Here is a 24,196-nt window from a genome sequence, read left to right on the forward strand (position 1 = left end):
ACTGAGCATTTCACACCTGGGAAGGAACTCAACAAGTAGAAAAGACTCAAAAAAACAATGTTCAGCAGCGCCTGTCTTCAGTGGTGGCATCCTTCTATTAAGTGGCACAGAAAGTTTTGTATCCCACTATGGCAAACAGTAGTGGCAACTACCTAGAAAAATTCCTTACGAAATGCTCCTTCTTTTAAAACTAAATTTTGGTTTGAAAACGTGTTTTTGAGTTTTTTTTTCCAAAACCGTACTTACTTTCTGGACATGTCTTGTACATCTACATGATTAGTATGCAATTCACAATTAAGTGCCTGGCAGAGGGTTCATCGAAACAACTTAAAGCTATTTCTTTACTCTTCTACTCTCAAACAATATACAAGAAGAATGAACATTTAATCTTACTGTGCGAGCTCTGATTTCTCTTATTATGAATCATTTTTCCTTATGTAGGTGGGCACCAACAAAATATTTTCACATTTGGAGAAGAATGTTGGCGATTGAAATTTCATGAGAAGATCCTTCAACAGTGAAAAACGCTTTTGTTTTAATGATAGCCACCCCAATTCAGTATCATATCAGTGGCACTCTCCCCCTATTTCATGATAATACAAAATGAGCTTACCTTCTTTGAACTTTTACGATGTTCCCTGTCAATCCTATCTGATGTGGATCCCACACTGTGCAACTGTATTCTGGAAGAAGACAGACAAGCATAGTGTAGGCAGTTTCTTTTATAGACCTGTAGTACCTCCTAAGTGTAATAACAGTTGTTGATTCAGTTTCCCCACAATATTATTTATGTGAACATTCCAGTTCAAGTTATTCATAATTGTAATCCCTAAGTATTTAGTTGAATTCATAGCCTTTATATTTGTGTGATTCATCGTGGAACTGAAATTTAGCAGATTTCTTTTAGTATTCGTGTGAATGATTTCACACTTTTCATTATTTAGAGTCAATTGACTCATTCCACACCATACAGGTATCTTGTCTAAATCATTTTGCAATTGGTTTTGATCACCTGATGACTTCACAAGATTGTAAATGAAAGCAAATGGCTCTGAGCACTATGGGACTTAACATCTATGGTCATCAGTGCCCTAGAACTTAGAAATACTTAAACCTAACTAACCTAAGGACATCACACAACACCCAGTCATCACGAGGCAGAGAAAATCCCTGACCCCACCGGGAATCGAACCCGGGAAAACGGGCGTGGGAAGCGAGAATGCTACCGCACGACCATGAGCTGCAGACGTAAATGATAGCATCATCTGCAAACAAACTAAGAGGGCTGCTCAGATGGTCTCCTAAATCATTTATGTGGATCAGGAACAGCAGAGGGACTGAACACTTCCTTGCGGATGTCAGATATTACTTGTGTTTTACTCAGTGATTTTCTAACAGTTATTACAAACTGTGATCTTTCTGACAGGAAATCACAAGTCCAGTCACATGACTGAGATGATAATCCCTAGTCACATAATTTGATTAGAAGTAATAATGAAACAATATTTACTTTCAACTTGGAATGCAGGCAGTGTTTAAGTTTGCGTCATCAGATTTCCTGATATTTTTCCGCAAAAAAAGTATAGCAAAAATGGCTCTATCTGGGGACTGCATATTTTTGGAGTACACAAGTACAAACATGAAAATCACCAAATACAGCACTTAAACTTCACAAACACATAAATCAACATGGCACCTGCTTGGTTTGCTTTTGCCAGTCAATCAGAGCCAGGACGCGTGACGTCATGCAGACTGGTTTTTGAGGGTAAATGGAACAGTGAAAATGTTCATTTCAATAAATATTTATTCAGTATTATTTTTACTATTTTGTAAATGATGTGTGTGGTACAGTGTGATCTGTTATGTATATTGGGGCTTAGTTTAGGTTGAAAGTTGATCAGATGCCATGTTGAGTTATATGTTTACACAACTAAAGTGCCATAGTTGATATTTTTCATACACATGTATTTGTGCTATGAAAATGTGTAGCTTGACTAATGCACCACATTAAAGCTCTCTTAATTTTTATTTTTTTATTTTTACCCTCAATAACTTTTGAAAAAGTGTCAATAAATGTCAAGTCAACCAAAAACTGTTACCAGAATGGTGATCATTGGAAGTAGGGTGTTTTTGTTCGGTGTCACATCAAGAGCTGTAGTTTTTATGCAGCAAGTCAACTGGTATTTTAAGATTGCACACAATTCTCTGCATTGAGAAAAAAGGTAAAATCCAATTTCGACATTAAATGACTATCTGTTACCAATATTGGTAAAATGCTGCCCAGAGATGTATAACATTTTTACAAGAGAACAGGAAAAAATGCCAAATACTGTGACATCTCGTAAAAACCATCAATTTAACATTTTTTGTCATTGTCATCATTTTCAGTCTGCAGCCTGGTCTCCTGCAGCTCTCAGTGCTGGTCTATCCTGTGCAAGCCTCTTTATTTACAAAAAACTACTGCAACCTACATTCGTTTGAATCGACTTACTGTATTCGTCTCTTGGTCTCACTCTACAAGTCTTACCCTCCACTCTTCCCTTCAATACCAAATTAATAATTCCTTAATGTCTCAATATGTGTCCTATCAATTGATCCCTTCTTTTAGTCAAGCTGTGCCACAGATTTCTTTTCTCCCAAATTCTGTTCAGTACCTCCTAATTAGTTATGCCAGCTACCCATCTAATCTTCAGCTTTCTTCTGTAGCACCACATTTCAAAAGCTTCTATTCTTTTCTTTACTGAACTGCTCCACTCCAGGCAAATATCTTCAGAAAAGATTTCCTAATGCTTAAATTTTTATTGTGAGGGGTATTCAATAAGTAGTTCAACACATTTTTTTCTCAGCCCATTTCTGTTGGAACAGTGCAGAATTTTCTGTGGTACACCATGGAATATTTCCACTTCAGCCCCTGTAATTTCATTAAGTTCTGATAGGTTGTGCCTCTATATGTCGCCTTCAAAATGGCACCTGTAACAGACATGCGTTCCTAGCAGAGAGATTTATTTGAATTTATTTAGTGGAAAATGAGAGCATCGGAAATATTCATAGGCACTTGCGGAATGTCTATGGAGGTCTGGCAGTGAACAGAAGCACAGTGAGACCTGGGGTAACTCGTGTGTCTTTATCGCAACAGGGTTGCACAAACCTGTCCGATATCCCTTGAGCCGACTGGCCACACACAGCTGTGACTCCTGCAGTGTTGGAATGAGTTTACACACTCATTCGAGGTGTTCAATGGATCACAAACAAACACCTCATTGCAAAATTGGACATCTCTGTTGGTAGCGCTGACACACTCATTCGCGAACTGTGATACTTGAAGGTCTGTGCCCGCTGGGTTCCTTATCACCTAACAGAAGACCATAAAGAGCAACAAAGGAACATCTGTGCAGGATTGCTTGCACATCACAAGGCTAATAGTGTAAAATTTTTGTCAAACATCGTCACAGGCAGTGATACATGGGTTCATCACTTTGAACTGGAAACAAAACACCAATACACAGAGCGGCACCATACCATCTATCCTACGCCGAAAAAGTTCAAAGCCGCACCCTCAGCTGGTAAAGTCACGTCGGTGGTCTTCTGGGACTCAGAAAGGGTTATTCTGTTTGAGTCCGCCCTCATGGTTCAATGGTCAACTCTGAAGTCTATTGTGCTACCCCCAGGAAATTGAAGAAAAGACTTCACCATGTTCGACACCACAAAAAATGCAAATGAACTTCTTCTCCATGACAACACAAGGCCTCGCACAAGTCTGCAAACCCGAGAGCAGCTCACAAAACTTCATTGGACTGTCCTTCCTCATCAGCCCTATAGCCCAGACCTTGCACCTTCTGACTTCCGTCTGTTTGGCCCAATGAAAGATGTGCTCTGCTGGAAGCAGTACATGGATGATGGGGAGGGAGGTTATTGATGCAGCAAGATGTTGGCTCCAACGTTGACCAGTAGAGTCGCACTGTATGAGCATACAAGACCTCCAAGTATGGTGGTGTAAGGCCATTGCATTGAACGGAGATCATATTGAAAAATGGGGTTTTGTAGCCAAGAGAGTGAGAAATAAATGGTGTATTTGAATCCTGAATAAAACCAATGTGCTTTCAGAAAGAAATGTGTTGCTATTGAATGCCCTTCATAGATGTTAATAAATTCCTCTTTTTCAGGAATGCTTTCTTGCTATTACTAGTCTGAATTTTTTATCTTACCTACTTCAGCCATCATAAGTTATTTTGCTGCCCAAATAGCAAAACTCATCTACTACTTTTAGTGTCTCATTTCCTAATCTAAATCCCCCAGCATTGTCTGATTTAATACGACTGCATTCCATTAGCCTTGTTCATTTTATATCCTCCTTTCAAGACACTGTTCATACCATTCACCTGCTCATCTATGTCCTTTACTGTCTGTCATAGAATCATAGTGTCTTCAGAAAACATATTTTTTTTTCTCCTTGAACTTCAGTTCCTTCTCCAGATTTTTCTTTGGTATCTTTATTGCTTGCTCAGTGTACAAATTGAATAACTTCAGGGCTATTCATGTGCCACCTCCTTAATTTCCTACTGTTTTGCAATTTCCTCAGTTTAAATCTACAGTGCATAAGCAGTAAATCATGGTCAGATTCCACATAGGTCCCTAGAAATGTTTCAGAGTTTAAAATATGGTTTCCAAGTCTACAACTTTGTCTCACTCCCTTCTGTTTCATGCCCTTTGACTGTTATAACTGCTGTCTGGTTTCTGTAAAAAATGTAAATAACCTTTTGCTCTCTGTATTTTACCCCTTCTACCTTCTGAATTGTGAAGAGTGTATTTCAGTCGACATTATTAAAAGCTGTTTCTCAGTGTACAAACTCCATAAATGTAGGTTTGCCTTTCTTTAACCTACCTTCTAAGATAAGTCGTTGGATCAGTATAGCCTCGCATATTATTACATTTCTCTGGAATACAAACTCATCTTCTCCAAGGTAGGCTTCTATCAGTTTTTCCATCCTTGTGTAAATAATTTGTGTCAGTACTTTGAAGCCATGACTTACTAAAGTGCGCGTCATTTATGTTGGCGGCCGAGTTTAGGTTCGTTCTGCGCATCTGACGTCACAAAACACAGTCAGCCAATAAACAGAGAACGATGTTGTACATCTCGACTGCAGTGCTGAGCATGGACGAGTGTCTTCAGTTTTAGAAACGTTCAGTCATAAATAAAGTAATAGAACAAAAGCAATGTCTTGATAGCAGACATTCTTTTATAGAAAGTTTTGAAAATGCATTCTTTATACCAATTGCTTCATATTCTATCAATTAATTAAACCAAACAAGCAATAAGACTCCTAATTGAGGCGATAGCAAGGAAAGGTGTTTGTATCACTCTCACGAACCGCTTTTTCGCAATAAAGAACAGCGATAATTGTTTATTTCCTATTGTACTTCGACGAAGCGTGAGTAATTCATAGTCATACCAACAGTGTTTGTTAGTATTTTGCGTGACGTGTTATAATCCTCATGGCATTATGTAGTCAGATGAGGTGCGTTAGCGTAACGGTTAAGGTGTTGGGCTGCTACGCGAAAGGTTATGAGTTCAAACCTTATGCACTGCTTAATATTTTCATTATTTAAAAACAATGTTGAAGTGCCTTACTTCATGAATTATATTCGTTTGAATGCAATTTTTTGAAATTTCTAGTGCTTTGTCTCTTCATTAACCCTTACGCTGCTGCAGACACGTGCTCGCCGCATTCCGCGCTGTGCGCGATTTTGTCATCACTGCACTGCTTGCCTGTGCAGACACATAGTGTTCCCACTGCTTTGACACACTTATCATTCGATTTCACAAAAACTATTTGGCCCAAAAATTTGATTTTTACAAGTCATCTTGACTGATACCTTCCCCCCATAAATGACTTAATTTTGTTTCGATGTTCAACACAGTTATTATGCAGCATTAAATGTAGTAAACCATTGCACAAAATTTTGAAGAGTTTGCAGAGATAGAAGTCCATAGCGTATACTTTCCGTATGGTCGATTTTAGTTGCCACAATGTTGAGAATGAAATGTGGACAAGATACCTAAATTTCATACAAAATTTACTGTATAACAATATCTCATTTAATTTAAGTACGACATAGGTGTCGTATGTAATATTGAGAAATATTCCGTCTTTCGCGACTGTAATAAAAGTATTATTTACACCGGACGCGTTTGGCTTTATTTTAAAGCACTTCAATCAAGGAAAGGTATGGCACATACACAATAGTACTCATTTTTCTTTCTTGTTTTTGTTCCACAGTCGCAGTTTTACCAATGGTACTGAAATATATTCCTCTTCTGCAACTGTAACAAGGGGCTTATTTAGACCAGACGCATTTCTCTCTTTTGAAGCATCTTCAGTGGACAGTATTTTGTCTCCTCCATTGCCAAGTCACCTTTCGCAGTTTTGTGCTGCAGTAACACAATATTCAACGTTTGTGTTGGCAGATCAGTGTTCTAGCAAATAAATGATGTTTGTGTGTGCCACACACAAAAATTATATTTGACATAGCTCAGAGCACTTCACTGATAGACGGTATATTCAAGTCCTAATGTTTTTGTAAGTCCACAGTTTTGTTTAATGTATTTTGTCTACTTCCTTTTGATTGATTGAAGTGCTTTAAAATAAAGCCAAACGTGCTCAGTGTAAATAAAACTTTTATTACAGTCGCGAAAGACGGAATATTTCTCAGTATTACATACGACACCTATGTGGTACTTAAATGAGCTATTGTTATACAGTAAATTTTATGTGAAATTTAGGTATCTTGTCCACATTTCATTCTCAACATTGTGGCAACTAAAGTCGACCATACGGAAAGTATACTCTATGGACTTTTACCTCTGCAAACTCTTCAAAATTTCGTGCAGTGGTTTACTATTTTTAATGCTGCATAATAACTGCGTTGAACATCGAAACAAAATTAAGTCATTTATGGGGGGAAGGTATCAGTCAAGAAGACGTGTAAAAATCTAATTTTTGGGCCAAATAGTTTTTGTGGAATCGATTGATAAGAGTGTCAAAGCAGTCGGAACACGATGTGTCTGCACAGGTGAGCAGTGCAGTGACAAAATCGCGCATAGCACGGAAGGCAGGGAGCACGTCTTTGTAGCAGCGAAAGGGTTAATGCAGCCGTGGTGGCTTTACTTCATGAACTGAACTGCGCGCTCCCCCCTAAACGTAAGTTTGCGAGCTATGCTATACTATGGCACTGCTTCTATTGGTGCGTGCGTCGTGTGCAACTGGCAACGCAGCAATCTCCTGCGTCTGGGCGGGCATGCGCGAGCCGCCAAGATAAAAGAATTGAACTATAAACTGAAATTTTGGTACAATTAACACTTGTCATCCCCCGACATCTTTGGAATAGGAATTATTACATTCTTCTTGAAGTCTGAGAGTATTTAACCTTCTTCTTCATCATGCACATCAGATGGAATAGTTTTGTCATAGTTTGCTCTCCCAAATATCTGAGAAATTCCAAGGAAATTTCGTCTACTCCAGGTGTCTAGTTTAGACTGATGTCTTTCAGTGCTCTGTCAAGTTCTTCTTGCAGTATCATATTATTCATTATCATCTTCTTTGTATTGTGTTTCTATAACATTGCCTTCAGATTCATTTCCCTTGTTGGTGGTATTTTTGGGCATAAAGGGATTAAACGACAGGGTCATCAGTCCCCTATTTCCATTGTATAACCCTCTATGTACTCCTTCAACTGTTCCCTAGTTATACAATTTTCTAGAGCCTTGCATTTGTTCTTCAGCGATTCCTGCTTAACCATTTTGTATCTCTTTGATCCTCTGCTGTGTTTGCTATTTCATCTCTCAAAGCTACCCATTCATCTTCTACCATCTTCCTTTCCTGTTTCAGTCAGTCATTGCGTAATGCTCCCTTTGAAACTCTCAGTGACTTCTGGATCTTTCAAAATATTCATATGCCACCTTCTTAGTTTCCTACTGTTTTGCAATTTCTTCAGTTTAAATCTACAGTGCATAAGCAGTAAATCATGGTCAGATTCCACATAGGTCCCTGGAAATGTCTCAGAGTTTAAAATAGGGTTTCCAAGTCTCCGTCTTGCTGTTACATAATCAATCTGAAACCTTCCAGTTTTTCCATTCTCCTTCACATTACAACCTTCATCACAATTCATAAACCAAATGTTAGTTATGATTAAATTATGCTCTGTACAAAATTCTAGCTGTTCCATATTCTCCTACTATTTTTTGTTCTCTTCCTTTTTATACTGTTGAATTACAGTTACCCATAAATTAAATTTTCTCTTCCATAACAATCCTAATAATTTGTTTTATCTCATCGTAAATCCTGTCAATCTCTTTATCATCTATGGAGACACTTTATGTTGCTAAAAATAGCAGATCTCGTTTTATTGTTTGCTTTATCATTTACATGAAATTTTCCTGTATCTGTCTATATAATCTACAAGAGAAAGCCAGTAAATTACCAAACATTAAATGTAAGCCCCCTTAAAAAAATATTGCCATAATTTTTTGTGAATGACATGCCACGTGAGATTTCCCAGTGAGGAATGTAGTACAAAACTATAGAAGAGCTGGAACAGGAGTTCAGACTATGTTTTAAAACTGGGATTAAGACAAGGATGCTCTCCACTGTATGAAAGAAGTAAACTCCAAAGCACTGTATATTGGCCTCAGAACACGGAATGTGAATGACTCTTTGGTTGCGTCTAAATGCATCAAATGCTGTAATCTAGGTCACACTACCACATCCTGCAAAACAAAACTACAAGTGCTGGGATGAAGGCCACCCAAAGAAATACTATAACAGATAGTGTGACAAGCTGAAGTGCATTCATATCTTACAATGGACAATCAGGGAGCCCGGGTTCAATTCCCTGCAGGGGACTGGGTGTTGTGTATCTTTCATCATCATTGACTCACAAGTCGCTGATGTGGCATCACCTAAAAAGGACTTGCCAGTGGCTGAACTCCCCCCGAATATGGCCTCCCGGCAAACAATGCCATACGATCATTCCATTTCATTTAGTGTTCACAAGAAAAAAAAGACTGCTCCATCCATCATTTTCTCCTCGAAAAATTAATAACTTGGAGTGATTATGGATGTGCGCAGTAACGTGACTACTTCTCAGTGTGGCAAATCTAATTTTCAGAATCCAAATACAAAACAGTAATTTGCATATTGGGCACAATCACATATCACAAGGGCATGTAATCTCCAAATACTTAATTACGCATTATGTCATCAAAAGTGTTCAGGTACATCTCAAGAAAAGTGTTTTCCATACAGCGACATTCACCCAGATCAATGACGTTATTATTAATGTCTCATGGCATAAAAAGACTATTAGAAATAAGTGGGCTGTTCTAATGCCATGTGTTGTGCCATGCTTACAGGTACATGCAATGTACTAATCACCTTGCAGTTGACATTTGTTATATAATATGCATAAACTCTGTAAAATGAGAAGTTGCTGTGCATTTCCAAGTTATAGTCTAGCCAGGATGAGATCGACAGAAAGTGCAAAATGGTTAAGCAGGGATGGCTGGAGGACAAATGTAAGGATGTAGAGGCTTGTCTCACCAGGGGTAAGATAGACACTGCCTACAGGAAAATTAAAGAGACCTTTGGAGAAAAGAGAACCACTTGTATGAATATCAAGAGCTCAGATGGAAACCCAGTTCTAAGCAAAGAAGGGAAAGCAGAAAGGTGGAAGGAGTATATAGAGGGTCTATAAAAGGGCGATGTACTTGAGGACAATATTATGGAAATGGAAGAAGATGTAGATGAAGATGAAATGGGAGATATGATACTGCGTGAAGAGTTTGACAGAGCACTGAGAGACCTGAGTCGAAACAAGGCCCGAGGAGTAGACAACATTCCATTAGAACTACTGACAGCCTTGGGAGAGCCAGTCCTGACAAAACTCTACCATCTGGTCTGGAAGATATATGAGACAGGCGAAATACCCTCGGACTTCAAGAAGAATATAATAATTCCAATCCCAAAGAAAGCAGGTGTTGACAGATGTGAAAATTACCGAACTATCAGTTTAATAAGTCACGGCTGCAAAATACTAACACGAATTCTTTTCAGACGAATGGAAAAACTAGTAGAAGCCGACCTCGGGGAAGATCAGTTTGGATTCCGTAGAAATATAGGAACACGTGAGGCAATATTGACCCTACGACTTATCTTAGAAGCTAGATTAAGGAAAGGCAAACCTACGTTTCTAGCATTTGTAGACTTAGAGAAAGCTTTTGACAATGTTGACTGGAATACTCTCTTTCAAATTCTGAAGGTGGCAGGGGTAAAATACAGGGAGCGAAAGGCTATTTACAACTTGTACAGAAACCAGATGGCAGTTATAAGAGTTGAGGGACATGAAAGGGAAGCAGTGATAGGGAAGGGAGTGAGACAGGGTTGTAGCCTCTCCCCGATGTTATTCAATCTGTATATTGAGCAAGCAGTGAAGGAAACAAAAGAAAAATTTGGAGTAGGTATTAAAATCCATGGAGAAGAAATAAAAACTTTGAGGTTTGCCGATGACATTGTAATTGTCAGAGACAGCAAAGGACTTGGAAGAGCAGTTGAATGGAATGGATAGTGTCTTGAAAGGAGGATATAAGATGAACATCAACAAAAGCAAAACGAGGATAATGGAATGTAGTCGAATTAAGTCAGGTGATGCTGAGGGAATTAGATTAGGAAATGAGACACTTAAAGTAGTAAAGGAATTTTGCTATTCGGGGAGCAAAATAACTGATGATGGTCGAAGTAGAGAGGATATAAAATGTAGACTGGCAATGGGAAGGAAAGTGTTTCTGAAGAGGAGAAATTTGTTAACATCGAGTATAGATTTAAATGTCAGGAAGTCGTTTCTGAAAGTATTTGTATGGAGTGTAGCCATGTATGGAAGTGAAACATGGACGATAAATAGTTTAGACAAGAAGAGAATAGAGGCTTTTGAAATGTGGTGCTACGGAAGAATGCTGAAGATTAGATGGGTAGATCACATTACTAATGGGGAGGTATTGAATAGGATTGGGGAGAAGAGAAATTTGTGGCACAACTTGACTAGAAGAAGGGATCGGTTGGTAGGACATGTTCTGAGGCATCAAGGGATCACCAATTTAGTATTGGAGGGCAGCGTGGAGGGTAAAAATCGTAGAGGGAGACCAAGAGATGAATACGCTAAGCAGATTCAGAAGGAGTTAGGTTGCAGTTGTTACTGGGAGATGAAGCAGCTTGCACAGGATAGAGTAGCATGGAGAGCTGCATCAAACCAGTCTCAGGACTGAAGACCACAACAACAACAACAACAACAACAACAACAGTCTAGCCAGTGGTTGCCTTCTTAGATGTCTGTCATTACTTACTAGTCTATTGGAGGTGAATTTTCATTCCTGATGTTTTTTTAACAACTTTGCACTCACAAAGGAAACTTCCCTTCACCCCATTTAGTGGTAAGGTGGCCCAGTGGGTAGAATATCAAAAACTGAACACAGATCAAGGATGAAAACAGGAAGCAGGTTTTCTGAACTTTGAAAACAGAAAATGAACTGTCCATCTGGTCATTGACGTATCTTTTCGTCATATTCAAATTTGTGTCTGTGTCGTGGTGTAACATCTGTTTGCAACTGTGATGTGTAAGGAAGGGACCTCCAGATGTATGTACCTCCTATTTGTTCAACACAAATACCACCCGTTATTACTCTTGCATTCCCTTTTGCAAGTTTTGCCTATTTAATTCCTTTGTTGTAACATATTTTACACGCATTTGTATGTTGTTTTCATTTCTGTGCAAGGGCTATGTGGCATGTCACCTGCTGTCAATATGCATAATGTTTAATTGCGATATTAATATGCTCTTACCAAATGAGTCATATTCTATAACCAATGCATAGTATCGCAATTTCCAAGAATACAGAAGGAGAACAAACAGGTCAGTGACCAGATGGAAAGTTAAAAATTTCGAGGGGGAAAAAAGGGGGGGGGGGGGGTCACAGTGGAAGTTTGGACACGGATCTCCCAGTTTGCAGTACAAGACCATAACTGCGATTGTGTGGTTCTTGCGCAGTGCTCGATGTTGCACATCTTGAGCTGGGACCATTTATTGTTTGTATTTTGCTTCTTTTTTTGCAATGCACTACACCCTCTTCCTGTTTTCATGTTTGATCTATGTTGAGTCTTTAGTGGGTTATCCACTGGGCCATTTTACCCCTGAAAAAATGGGGAGTTTCCCTTGTCACAAATGTGGTGCCGATGTGTCAGAAAAGGGAATAGTTAATGAAATTAAAGATTCTGACATTTAAAAGATAGAAACTCATGCCTATGTTTCAGTAATCAATCCTAAAGTTGGTCTGTCACAGTTCTCCTGTCATGTCACTTGCCAGCAATTATCTTCATTCCAGCATAACAGATGCATACTACATCACCAACAATCTGCCTTACTTACTCACATCTAGGCCTTGTTCTGTGTTTGTATTCTTCTATCATGCCTTGAACAGATTTCAGCACTATCACATGTCATAATCTGTGTTCAAAAATTTCGTCTTTTCACTATATTGAGTTCTTTATTAGCCATTTTTTCTACTTTCAATTTTCCCTTCCATTCTTCAATAAAATACTGTTACGAGTATTTTTGACATGTGTGATTCTGGACTCATTGTGTAGTCATTTTCACATCCTCTGACTCTTGCTTTCTTCAGAACAATTAGAATTACATGCTTTTCAAAATCTGATTTACTGTCTCTGGTGTCATAAGTTTTATTCATGAGCTTGTATAGTTCTTTCTCCTGTCCACTCTTTGGCCTGATCCTGTTAGAATTCCATTAGTATTTCATTATTACCTGAACTTTATTTTCCTTCCAAGTTCATGCAAAAGTTTTTGAAACACTGAGGTAAGGATTGAATCTTCCTTGTCATCTTCTTGCACTACATTCTCATTGTCAATTGTCCAATTTTCTTTTGGGCAACTATATAACTTTTACAAGTATTGTTTTCACATTCTCATTCTACATGTTGCAGTCACATAAATGTGACCACTGCCTATGTTCGATGTCAACATGCAGTAACCTCTCACAGACTGCAGCTGGCAGCACTAGCAGCAGAGGGAAAATTTATCAGGGGGCATGGAAAACAATACTGTCGTGTCATATTGCGGAAACACAGTGATTAATCTGATGTTCAAATGGGCAAGATAATTGTCTTTTGGGCCATGAGTGGCAGCATTTCTGAAACAGCTAATTTTGTAAACTGTTCATGTGCAACCATGGTTAAAGTATACTGTGGCTGGCAAAATGGCACTATCCAAAACTGGCACCGAGGCAACTGTAGAGTACCATAGGCCATAGAAGAAAGGCGTGAACAACGGTTGTGGTGATGTGGGTGAGTGAATAGATGTGCAACTGTTAAGCAGCTGACTGCCCAGATGTACCAGCAGACTACCAACAGTATCTCCTCAAGGACTCTGCTGTGTATGGCCATCTCGACAGCAGGCACCTGGTTCATGCAGCAACAATCTTTGGAAGACTCCAGGGTAAGGGGGAAGTGTTATGATCAGAGAACTGTTTTTGTGGCATTCCCTGAGTTATCTCATCATTCTAGAAGGCACAATATCAACCCAAGTTTGAATCATCCTTGGGGACCATGTCCACCATTATATGCAGTTTGATTTTGCTCAGCACAGTGGCCTCTACCAGCAGGACAATGCAATGTGTCACACAAATCAAAGTGTATGCGCATGGTTTGAAAAGCACCAGGATGAGTTTATTGTACCCCTTTCTCCACCAAACTCCCCGGATTTAAACCCAATCAAGAATCTGTGGTACCACCTCACTCAGGCTGTTTGCCCCATGGATCCTCAACTGAGAATCCTATTGCAGCTGGCCATGGTGCTAGAGCTGACATGGCTCCACATCCCTTATTGTAGCTTCCAGAACCCCCATTGACACTCTTCCTGCATGTCTCATTCTGCAGAAGGTGGGTATTCAGGCTTTTGACATTAATGTGACTGGACAGTGTATTTTTCTGTCTCCACTACCCTGTTATCTTTTGCATCTCTAAGCACTTTACACAGGGTGTATACGACCTGGGACAACTGGGAGATCCGAGAAAAACCCGGGAATTTTTTAGAATTCCGGGATGTTTCTGTTTTGTTTCAGTTTTCAGTTAATTGTTTGTAATTTTGAATGGTAAGAAATAATACTCTAACAAAGGATATTACTGCATCCCGCTACTGCAGAATAATACTGCAGCAATAAAACATGAACGAGGGGGGGGGGGGGGGGGGGGAACTTAAGTTGCAAAGGAAATGTGCTATGTACACAACATAACACAGTGCTCATACAAGCGTCTGCCAATAGAAAAATGTGTGAAAGGCTTTAGGATGAGTATGCAATGCTTCATAACAATGAATTGCCTCCGATGAGCATGGCGTCAAAACTGTTTACATTAGATTCATGTGAGCAGTTGCGAGCGAACCCATGCGCATGCGCAGTTGAGTTGCGCATTTACCTTCTCCAGCTTCTGGCTACAAAAGTGTGGCTGTTAGCTGTATAAGCAAGCAGCAAGATGCTACCTGGAAAAATTTTACTGGCGCACAAGCTGCCCTATTCACTGAGAGCAAACCAGGGTATCTGCCTCGGGAGGCAATTTCAGTCAAGCATTAATCGCCTTGCAGAACAATGAAGAATGAAGAATGTTTTCAACTTAGAGTACATATGGCATTATGCCATAATAAAAAAAAAAAATGAGACAATACAGTACTGGTACTCCAAGAAAATTTACAACCGAATCTAGACATACGAATGTGCTCTTTAAGCTGAATTACGCGTTTTAGTATGGTTCACGGAATTCCTCTGATGCTTTGTTTCTTTTGTAACATAACATAAAATCTTTTAATGTTCTACACGTACGAACATATGGGCTTACTGCGTCATCGTAGCTGCGCAAGCGTGGTGACGGCTGTTATCTGGCGCTCTCTAGCAACTGATGAAACGAACCTCTTTCTAACAGGTCTCGGGAAAATATTGTGAATGATTGCTTGAAAAGCGTTACTTTCAAAGTAAATTTCCTCTTACGCAAGATGAACAAAGTGCGAGGAAGTGCGAAGAATTTCTTAAACTCACAGAGCGTTTGACTCTCATTTAAAAATCAAGTATTTGAGGACGGCCATATAGAAAAAATTTCGAGCCCAGAAGATCAGACATTTATGTCGGTATTAAAACTTTTCCTGGCACATTTGTGTGGTGTATCTCGCAAAAAAAGGCCAACATTATATGTGAAAGTTTAGCTTCTCTTGCAGCTTATTAATCGTAGAGACCAATATTATATGTGAAAGCTCTGCTTTTCTTGTAGCAACACTATGCATATTAATGTACACCATTATCTTTTCCTATATGTGTGGCACGCACTACTTCAACAGTGATAATGCTATTGGCTGACTACATCACGTGTCCTAAGCTCTGAATACCCACTGTATTGGCTGGCGAAATCACGTGACATGAGCTATGACTGGCTTACAAAGGCGCATCGCAATCTCGATTTCAATGCTTCGGAAAGTAACATGAGGTGTTTGATGGAATTCGAATTTATACTTTCGTAATACGAAAATATACAGTGTAAATGGTCTTTTTTCCTGAGTTTCGTTTTCAAAAGGGCTCAGAAATTCTACGCCAGTGTATAAAACCATAACCATTCAAAGGATTGATGAGTTTTACAGTTCTGAGGAATAGTATACTGTCACTTCACACAGAAAACGTGTATTTTCACCTGGGAGAGAGTGTGTTTTTAACTGGGATATCCGGGAAAAATCCGAGAATTTTTTTTCCATTTCCTTGTATACACCCTGTTACATCTTGTTGTGTGCTCACTAAAGTGGGTAAAATAAAACTGGCTCAGAAAATATTTGTGAGGTTGATGTGGAATTGACTGTTGTTAATGATAATGACCAGGAGAACTGTCCGTCACAGAAAATGGTGGAAAACATGATTTCGATGCACCTATTGGTTACTGTCTAATGTCTGCGCATGTGCCTCTCCTGCATGCTGTGACTCAAATACTTCACTGTGTCATTACATTTGAGTGAGTGAGAGGGGCAGACGTGTTAAGTGACCGGTTGAATACAGCACAAAATGATACAATAAAACAGTGTGTGATCATTGAATGTTAAGTGAAGTATAGTTCATGGAAAACATGTACGGAATAGTTTCCACAGAAGTTCAAGACTGGAAGTGTTTTGGCAAAATTTCCAGCAAAGTCTGCAATGCAGAACCTAGTGGCAAAAGGCATGAAATGGGTACTATTGTGAACAAAATTGATGACTGCCCAAATAGTGTTCGAACACCATTAAAGCCTAGAACAAAATCTGCTGAAATCTCAACAACCACTTATCTGTGCAAATGCGAATTAAGACACTGTTGTGTCAAAAAAGTATCAAAAAGGACAAGCATCTGTATCCTCACAAGTTTATTGCTGTGCAAGAGTTAAGGCATCGAGACAAACTTCAGCATGTTGAGTCCTGCCAGTGGTTTCCGAGTGAAGTTGAACCGGGGCTTTTGGATCCTCAGTTGTTCATTTTTTTCAGATGGGGCCTGTGTGGGTATGTGAACTCACAGAACGTGTGCCATTATGCATCAAAAAAATCCCCCCATTACTTTGAAGAGCCATTGAATAATCTCAAGATTAATGTTTTGTGCACAATATCTGGTGTCCGCATGCAACAATATTCTTTCACCAAATTAACAGTGCCAGTATGTTGAGGAATTGTTCAATATGTATGTGGATCTAATCACAGGAAATTAATGGCTTTTTCCAGCAAGGTGGAACAACAGCACACACCACGTTGACAAACTTGTCACAAGTGCACGAGGTGTTTGGTAAAGAGAGGACAGTCAGCAGAGACAACACATTGTCCCGACCGCCTTGATCGCGTCATTGCTCTTCCTCTAATTTTTACCTAAGGGGCAAATTGAAGGGTTGGATCTGCTCATATAAACCTCACACAGTGGAAGTGCTAAAGTATAATGCTGAAAATGCTATTGCTGCTCTCCCCCAGACAGAGCATGTACTTGTTTCTCAAAGTTTGATAAATTGAGCACAGTGTTGCACCAATGTCAGTGGTGAACATTGCCAGCATCTTCTTTGATTTCATTAACAAGGGTCAGTCCTGCATCAGTTGTATTGTAAGTAATTTCTGGTCAAGTTTTACTTTGCCCACCCTATATGTTTAGAATAAACAGAAATAAGTGAAGTAATAAAATGAAATTCTTTGCGTCTCATATGTAATCTGAGATAAAGTAAAATTTGACACATGTCTAGTATCTGGCACATTGGCACTAAACATAGCTTTAAAGTGCCCAGATACAAAAGCAGAAACACGACATGAGGCACTGGGAAGAGAGCAAATATTGACACTATGCAGGGCCCTGAGATATTCTGTGGAGCTTATGGCCTACCAACTGATTAAGCAGTGAAAAGCTGGTACATTTGGTTTTATGCACCCTACATGTGCCCCAGTCAGATGTTTCTGATTTCATGATGAGCATGTTAGTAACTGTCTGCAATTGAAATGAGACTAGGCTCATAATATATTTTGCTTACCAGAGACCTTCAAACACTTTAACACTCATTTTGACAAATCAGTGATCTTCCAGAGCATCCCTTAGGAAAGCACTTCACACTACAGAAGTATTTTTTATAGCAACATGTTTGTTACATGTGGGGTAATGACTGGGCTTCTCTTGCCAAGCAGCTGCTCGCAATCTACCCATTTGCTGGTAATTTTGTGTATGGAGTGATCCTTAAGTACTGTGGCATAATTGAAATATTATTTAAATGATTAATCGAAAATCTCATATAAATATGTGAAACAAATACTGACAAAGAGATAGAGGGGCTGGCCAGTACTTACCTCAGCTCAGTACCGCCGATAGATACACAAAAAACAGAACCGAAAATTTACATTCCTAGCTTTCGGAACAAATGTTCCTTCATCAGGGAGGATAACCTGGATAACCTGGGTTGTGAGTAACTGAATCTACTTTCCCTTCTTCCCTTTCTTTCCCCTCTCTCCTCCCTGATGAAGGAACATTTGTTCCGAAAGCTAGGAACGTAAATTTTCGGTTCTGTTTTTTGTGTATCTATCGGCTGTACTGAGCTGAGGTAAGTACTGGCCAGCTCCTCTATCTCTTTGAAATACTATTTGACAAATATCTGCAGTATATAGTGTTTCAGTATGGTGGTATTGACTAGCCTATCTTATGTCTGTAGACAAATTGATAGATGGAGATTAATGGTGAGGCTCGTTTCTTATCAACAAATGTTGGGCACTTACTGCTCTTGACAGTTTAACAGGAGGGTTGTCCTGATGAGTTACTTGTCATCTTGAATTTAAAGAGTAATCAATCATACTGCATGGTTTGCAGGGGAGAGATTTTACACGAATTGTGTTCCTTCTACGAAGTGATATGCTCACAGCTGTGATCTGAATCCAGTTGTGCATTTACAGGGCACTTCAGACTGTTGCCCTGTGGAGGAGGTATGTATTCCTCCAAAGTATCCCCTGCCCTCCATATCTCCCTCCCTTCTTCCCTCCTCTCCCCCTCCTCCCTTCCATTCCCTCTCCCCCTCCCCCTCCAAACACACGCGCGCGCACACACACACACACACACACACACACAGTAGTTTTCATGTGTGAGATGTATTTACTCATGTACATCAGTAAATTATGAGCAAATTTACCAGTTAACATGATATTCATTATCCATTAGATTATTCCTCGTATATACTGTATCATTACGCTATCGTTCTGTTTCACTGTGATGTGGGGCAGATCGCGCAAATTTGGTTATGCTGACGACTGGGCTCTAGCAACAGCCCACAGAAATATAGAAACTGCCGAAGATATTCTTACAAGTGACCTAGGGATTCTCAGCGAGTACTTTAGAAAATGGAGGCTACAACCTAGTGCTACAAAGACGGAAGTATCTGCCTTCCATTTGAACAACAAAATGGCCAACAGAGAATTACAAGTCTATCTAGACGGGAAATTACTAAATCACAACAAACATCCAAAGTACCTTGGGGTTACCCTAGATAGGACACTAACATTCAAAGAACACCTGACGAAAACTGCAGCGAAACTTAAAACACCGAACAACATATTGCGGAAGCTCTGTGGCACCACTTGGGGCTCCACAGCATCTGTCTTAAGAACATCCGCACTTGGCTTGGTGTATCTAGTGGCAGAATACTGTACCCCAGTGTGGCTCAACAGCAAACACACACACATGGTAGATAGCCAACTTAATGCAACAATGCGTATTATATCAGGCACAATCAGGGCAACTCCTACAGTGTGGCTGCCCGTTCTCAGTAACATAGCCCCTCCTAACCTGTGCCGTGAACACCCTCTGGTTAGAGAGTTTCAAAAAATCATGACCAACCCTCAATTACAAATCCATGAAGATACTCACGACATCCAAGGAAACCGACTCCGGTCTAGGCATCCTCCACTAAAGACCGCACAGGCTCTGCACCAAACCAACTTTAAAATAAATGACTGATGGAAAGAGGAATGGGAGAGCAGAACAGCAGTAAACTGCCACAGTATGCCATGCATCTTTAGTAAACCAAAAGGATTTGATTGCCCTCGCAAAGTTTGGTCAACTCTTAATCCCATCAGAACCAACTGTGGGAGATGCGCCGACTCCTTACACAGATGGGGTAAACTTCCTTCGGCTGCTTGCGACTGTGGCGCTGAGAGACAGACGGTCAAACACATCGTGCAGGAATGCCCACTAAGGGCATACGAGGGTGACCCACAGGATTTCCTAATGGCGACCCAAGAGGCAATTGACTATTTATTATCTAAGCTGGACGTCTGCTTGTGATTGCTCTTCTGTGAGTGTAAATTTAAAATTGGTGGTGTCCTTATATACAAACTGTTATTTATTGCTCTGTTTATACATATGTGATTTTTTTTTTAATCGTGTTGTTTCTGTAATTTTTACTGTGATGTTATGAGCCATACGCTAAATAAATAAATAAATTACACTATATTTGCCATGTTCTTGGGGGTGTATATTTACCCTCTGCTGGGCACTGGAGTATGAATTGCAGAGTAGTCATGTAGATGCATTTCATTTCATATCTTTATATTAAATGAATCCCTAATATATGTCTTTGGTGTATTATAGATTTGCCAGAGACTGGATGCAGAAAAGATTGCAGCTAAATTGGCACTACAGGAACTAAGGGTATGCCTGAAATGTTATTAATATGTATTTGTAAAATGCTGTTCAGTAATATGGGTTACTTTGCAATATCCCATCACTATACACTCAGAAAAATTTTAGTTTCAAAAAATCTTTTTGAAAAGAAAATTTTTCACATGTATAACATTGTAAAATATTAAAAAACTGATTATAGATGAAAATGCATTTTTAGACCATCAATTTTGTCAAAATCTAAATAATTTTTATTAAGGCTTCCATTTAAAAAGAATATTTTGCAAAATTTATTCTTTTAAATTGTATGATCAAATTTTGGTAATGTCTGTGATAGTAAATATGCTCTTCTAGGCACAAGTTAAGTTATGCAATCAGTGTCGGAAACTGGTCTGTGGCACTGAGGAAGAAGTGACAGCAAACACAGGAACACCAGCTGCTACTATTGATCCCCAACTTCAAAGGGCGCAGGAAAGGATTAGGGAGCTAGAGCTAGAACTAGCACAGACAAAACTTGCTCGAGTACAAGCAGAATGTCTTAATCAGGTAAGTAACAGATTATGAAAAACACAGCTACTTTTGAGTTGTTATAGTATGTTACTTTCAACAAATTTTGAGAATAGTACGTACTTCTAGAACACAATAAAGAAATAAAATGTTCAGATTTTTGAATTACAGATTGAATTGTGTGGAAAAATAAATAGGATTGATGTTGATATGGAACTCAAGTAACAACATTTTAAACACATGATATTGACCAACAGACCATTTTCTTTTAACCAAAGATGTGAAAATAGTGAAAGAGTTGAGACAAACAAGGTCAATCAAAACAGAAACAAGATTTGTCTTATTGGTAATGAAATATTTGTCATGTCATATAAGTGCACAATGTTTTTGCAAGCATATGCTGTGACAAGTTTAACTGAAATTGATTTGATGGCAGTGGATGAAAAGTTTAGTGCTTACAAGCTCTTGCACTTTGCTGCAAAAAGGGAAACAAGGACTGACTTAAAATAAATGAGACTGAGGCTTTAAATTTATTTACTAATAATATATGTTCTTGTTAAAAGTGGTCACACTTAATGTAGGACTAGTTTGAGTCTAATTGTCTGTATTCATTCATCAATTCCACTGTTAATAACATTTCTACTTGTTGTTTCTCATGAGGTCATGCAGGAGCTCCATCAATCTTGTCTTCCAATGGAACACAAGAACAGGTCTACAGTAAACTATTCATGCAGTGCCACTAAGTTGATAAATTTTCATTAATCTGGTCACATCATAAGTTATAGCTCAAAAACAGCTGCACTGTTTTTGAATGCCGTAACAGACTGTGAGTTGAACCCAAAACCTTGCCTGTCATGGACAGTACACTTACAATCCAAGCACAAGTCAAGATCTACCCTCACAGTTTGTAAAGTAGGAGAGAGCTACAGGCAGAATATGAAGCTGTGAAGGTTGGTTGTGAATAATGTCTGGATTGCTCAATTTCAGTTGGGCACCATTATGCCATGATCCTTGGTGAATAACTGGTTTCAGGTACACAGTGATGCTGAATTTTCAAATCACACCTTGTTGCATTTTGTTGTACTATTTTATTTATCCATAATTGCAATTTCAGTTTTTTGGGCTCTTCTCTACTTATAATGTAGTATTTACAAAAATTATTTGCACAGTGATGTGGCAACATACTGCACTTGACAAATGAGCAACCAATATTACAACTGTAAAAAAAAATAAACACTGTAGTCAAAGGTAACATCATGCTGTCATGTAATAAATATGAAGGTTGCCCAGAAAGTAGTGCACCACACTTTTTTCTTCAACAATTCTTTATTGAATATAATGAGAATTACACACACAAAAGAATGGTGTTTTACCTTCACATCCTATTTTTCCACGTAATCTCCATCCCGTTCTATGGCCTTCCTCCAGTGTGAAACAAGGGCGTGTATACCCTGTCGGCACCAGTCCTTGTCCTGGTGGTGAAGCCATTGCTTCACAATGTGAATCACATCTTCATCATCCTCAAAATGTCTTCCACAAATGGCATCCTTTAATGGCCCAAACATCAGCTCACTGCAACATTTCAGGTGTGACAGCCGTGGATGGTCTCCCCGACCGATGCAAATCGTGGAGCTCCACCGAACCGCCTTCTGATGATCTCACTCTCCACGCCAGTGACTAACAGTACTTCTGTCAACAGCAGATGCTCCATAGACTTTGCCCAAGTGTTTGTGAATATTCCTGATGGTTTCTTTCTCTGCAGTGAGAAATTCAATGACAGCACTTTGCTTGTAACATACATCATTTCCAGACACCATTTTGAAACTTTCCTGCAGCTATGCTGTCTGTCAGAAGTGATGGAAACTTGGCGCATTCACTCAGGAGACTTCAAATAATACATATGCAATGTCTTACATTAGTAGCATTGTTTTCAGCTGAGCAAAAAATGAAGTGCATTACTTTCTGGGCAACCCTCATAGTTCATTAGTAATGCAAACAGTATTATTTCATTTTGGTCAGACCTCATGTTTTTGACATTGAGGTAATTGGAAACAAATTAGTAATTTAGTTTTAACAGTGAAAGGTGGATCATCCCTAAGATTTGCCTAACGAGTCACAGAAGATGCTGAAAACTGTGACTGCAGTGGGCAGACAGCAATTACTACATTTATGGGAACATCTGTGGTTTTCTGCTGCAAACTGAATTAGTTCTCTTCCTTTTTTTCTCTTCTTAACCATTCACTGTCGAATTAAAAGCTACACCAAAGAATTATCAGTAATTAATTTCCATTCGCACCTATCATGAAGCATGATAAATCATTCCTGAATCTGTTGAGACCTGTTGTTTGGAGACTAATCCATTTGAAGACAATACAGATCTTGGAGTAAAATTTTCTTGTAGCTTCCTATACTGGCCAGCAGTCCTGTTATGCACATTACACAAACTTATTGTCAATAATGCATATGGTTTTGCACAAGAAATTCTTTATGCAAAAGTTTCACAGACTATTATCTCACATGACATTAACAAAAAATTTATTGGAACAGGTCAGCAGTTATAAGTATATTAAGTTCCTGAAGTTTTAGAAGATCATTATCTATACTAAATTGTAAAAAGAAAGTTTTGAATCTCCTGCATACATAATTGTGAATGTATGTGTGCTAAGATTCAGTGGTAGCAAAGAGTGACAGAGAATGTTTTATGGGGAAGAAGGAGAAGAGGGAGGGAAAACCAGCATAAATATTTATTAATTTGTGCCTCACAGCTTCAGTAAGACATTTTGTGTACATACTGCCAAAAACTGCTGTTAAATAAAACTTCATTTTGTTGCAACTAGTCATTGTTGGCAGACTTCATAGCTCAGAGTGGTATAAACCATGTGTCCACGAATACAATACATGTTGAATACTTGGTTAATACTGTAGAAGCAAGTGAGCTGTTATGTTGGCATGAACATAAACTGGCATTACTTTCTGTTCCTGGCATTTCTTATTAACATGTATGCTGTCAATTTATTTTGCTAACTGTAATAAAGGCAGATTGTTTGAAAGTGCATCCCTTTGCACTTCCATTAATTCAAAATATGCTGCCAGTTGACATTCAGTACCATTCTAATGATTGTATATTGTAGCAGACCAAAACATTACTGACTTACCTACCTACTCTGCTGTGGGACCTAATGTGTGGGACACGAGTTGTTCATTGGTTCCTTGCCATCTCCACAGTCTTGTAAGATGACCAAGCATCAGAGGAATCCTGCACTCTTAAGTGAAGAGAACTGGATGCCACTGACTCAGGTTCCATTCTGGTCATTTTCTTGCCCACCTTCTTCACACATTGCAGTACTGGGAGTTGGTTTGTAGTTTGTAAAGTTGCTGAGAGATAAATTTCATCATCTGGAGATGGTTATGTACTGTCTGGTTCGACATAGCGCGCCCATCTTT

General features: G+C 39.0%; 1 protein-coding gene across 1 annotated transcript in view; it reads left to right on the forward strand.

Annotated features, from left to right (window-relative positions):
- LOC124556493 (rab GTPase-activating protein 1-like) overlaps nucleotides 1-24,196 on the forward strand; it is a 159,921-nt gene that overhangs the window by 133,127 nt on the left and 2,598 nt on the right. Inside the window, exons 15-16 of the mRNA XM_047130450.1 lie at nucleotides 20,216-20,275; nucleotides 20,600-20,791. Coding sequence (XP_046986406.1) covers nucleotides 20,216-20,275; nucleotides 20,600-20,791 — 252 coding nt within the window. The remainder of the gene's footprint in view (nucleotides 1-20,215; nucleotides 20,276-20,599; nucleotides 20,792-24,196) is intronic.

This window comes from Schistocerca americana, chromosome X (genome assembly GCF_021461395.2).
Source record: "Schistocerca americana isolate TAMUIC-IGC-003095 chromosome X, iqSchAmer2.1, whole genome shotgun sequence".
Classification (NCBI taxonomy): Eukaryota; Metazoa; Arthropoda; class Insecta; order Orthoptera; family Acrididae; genus Schistocerca; species Schistocerca americana.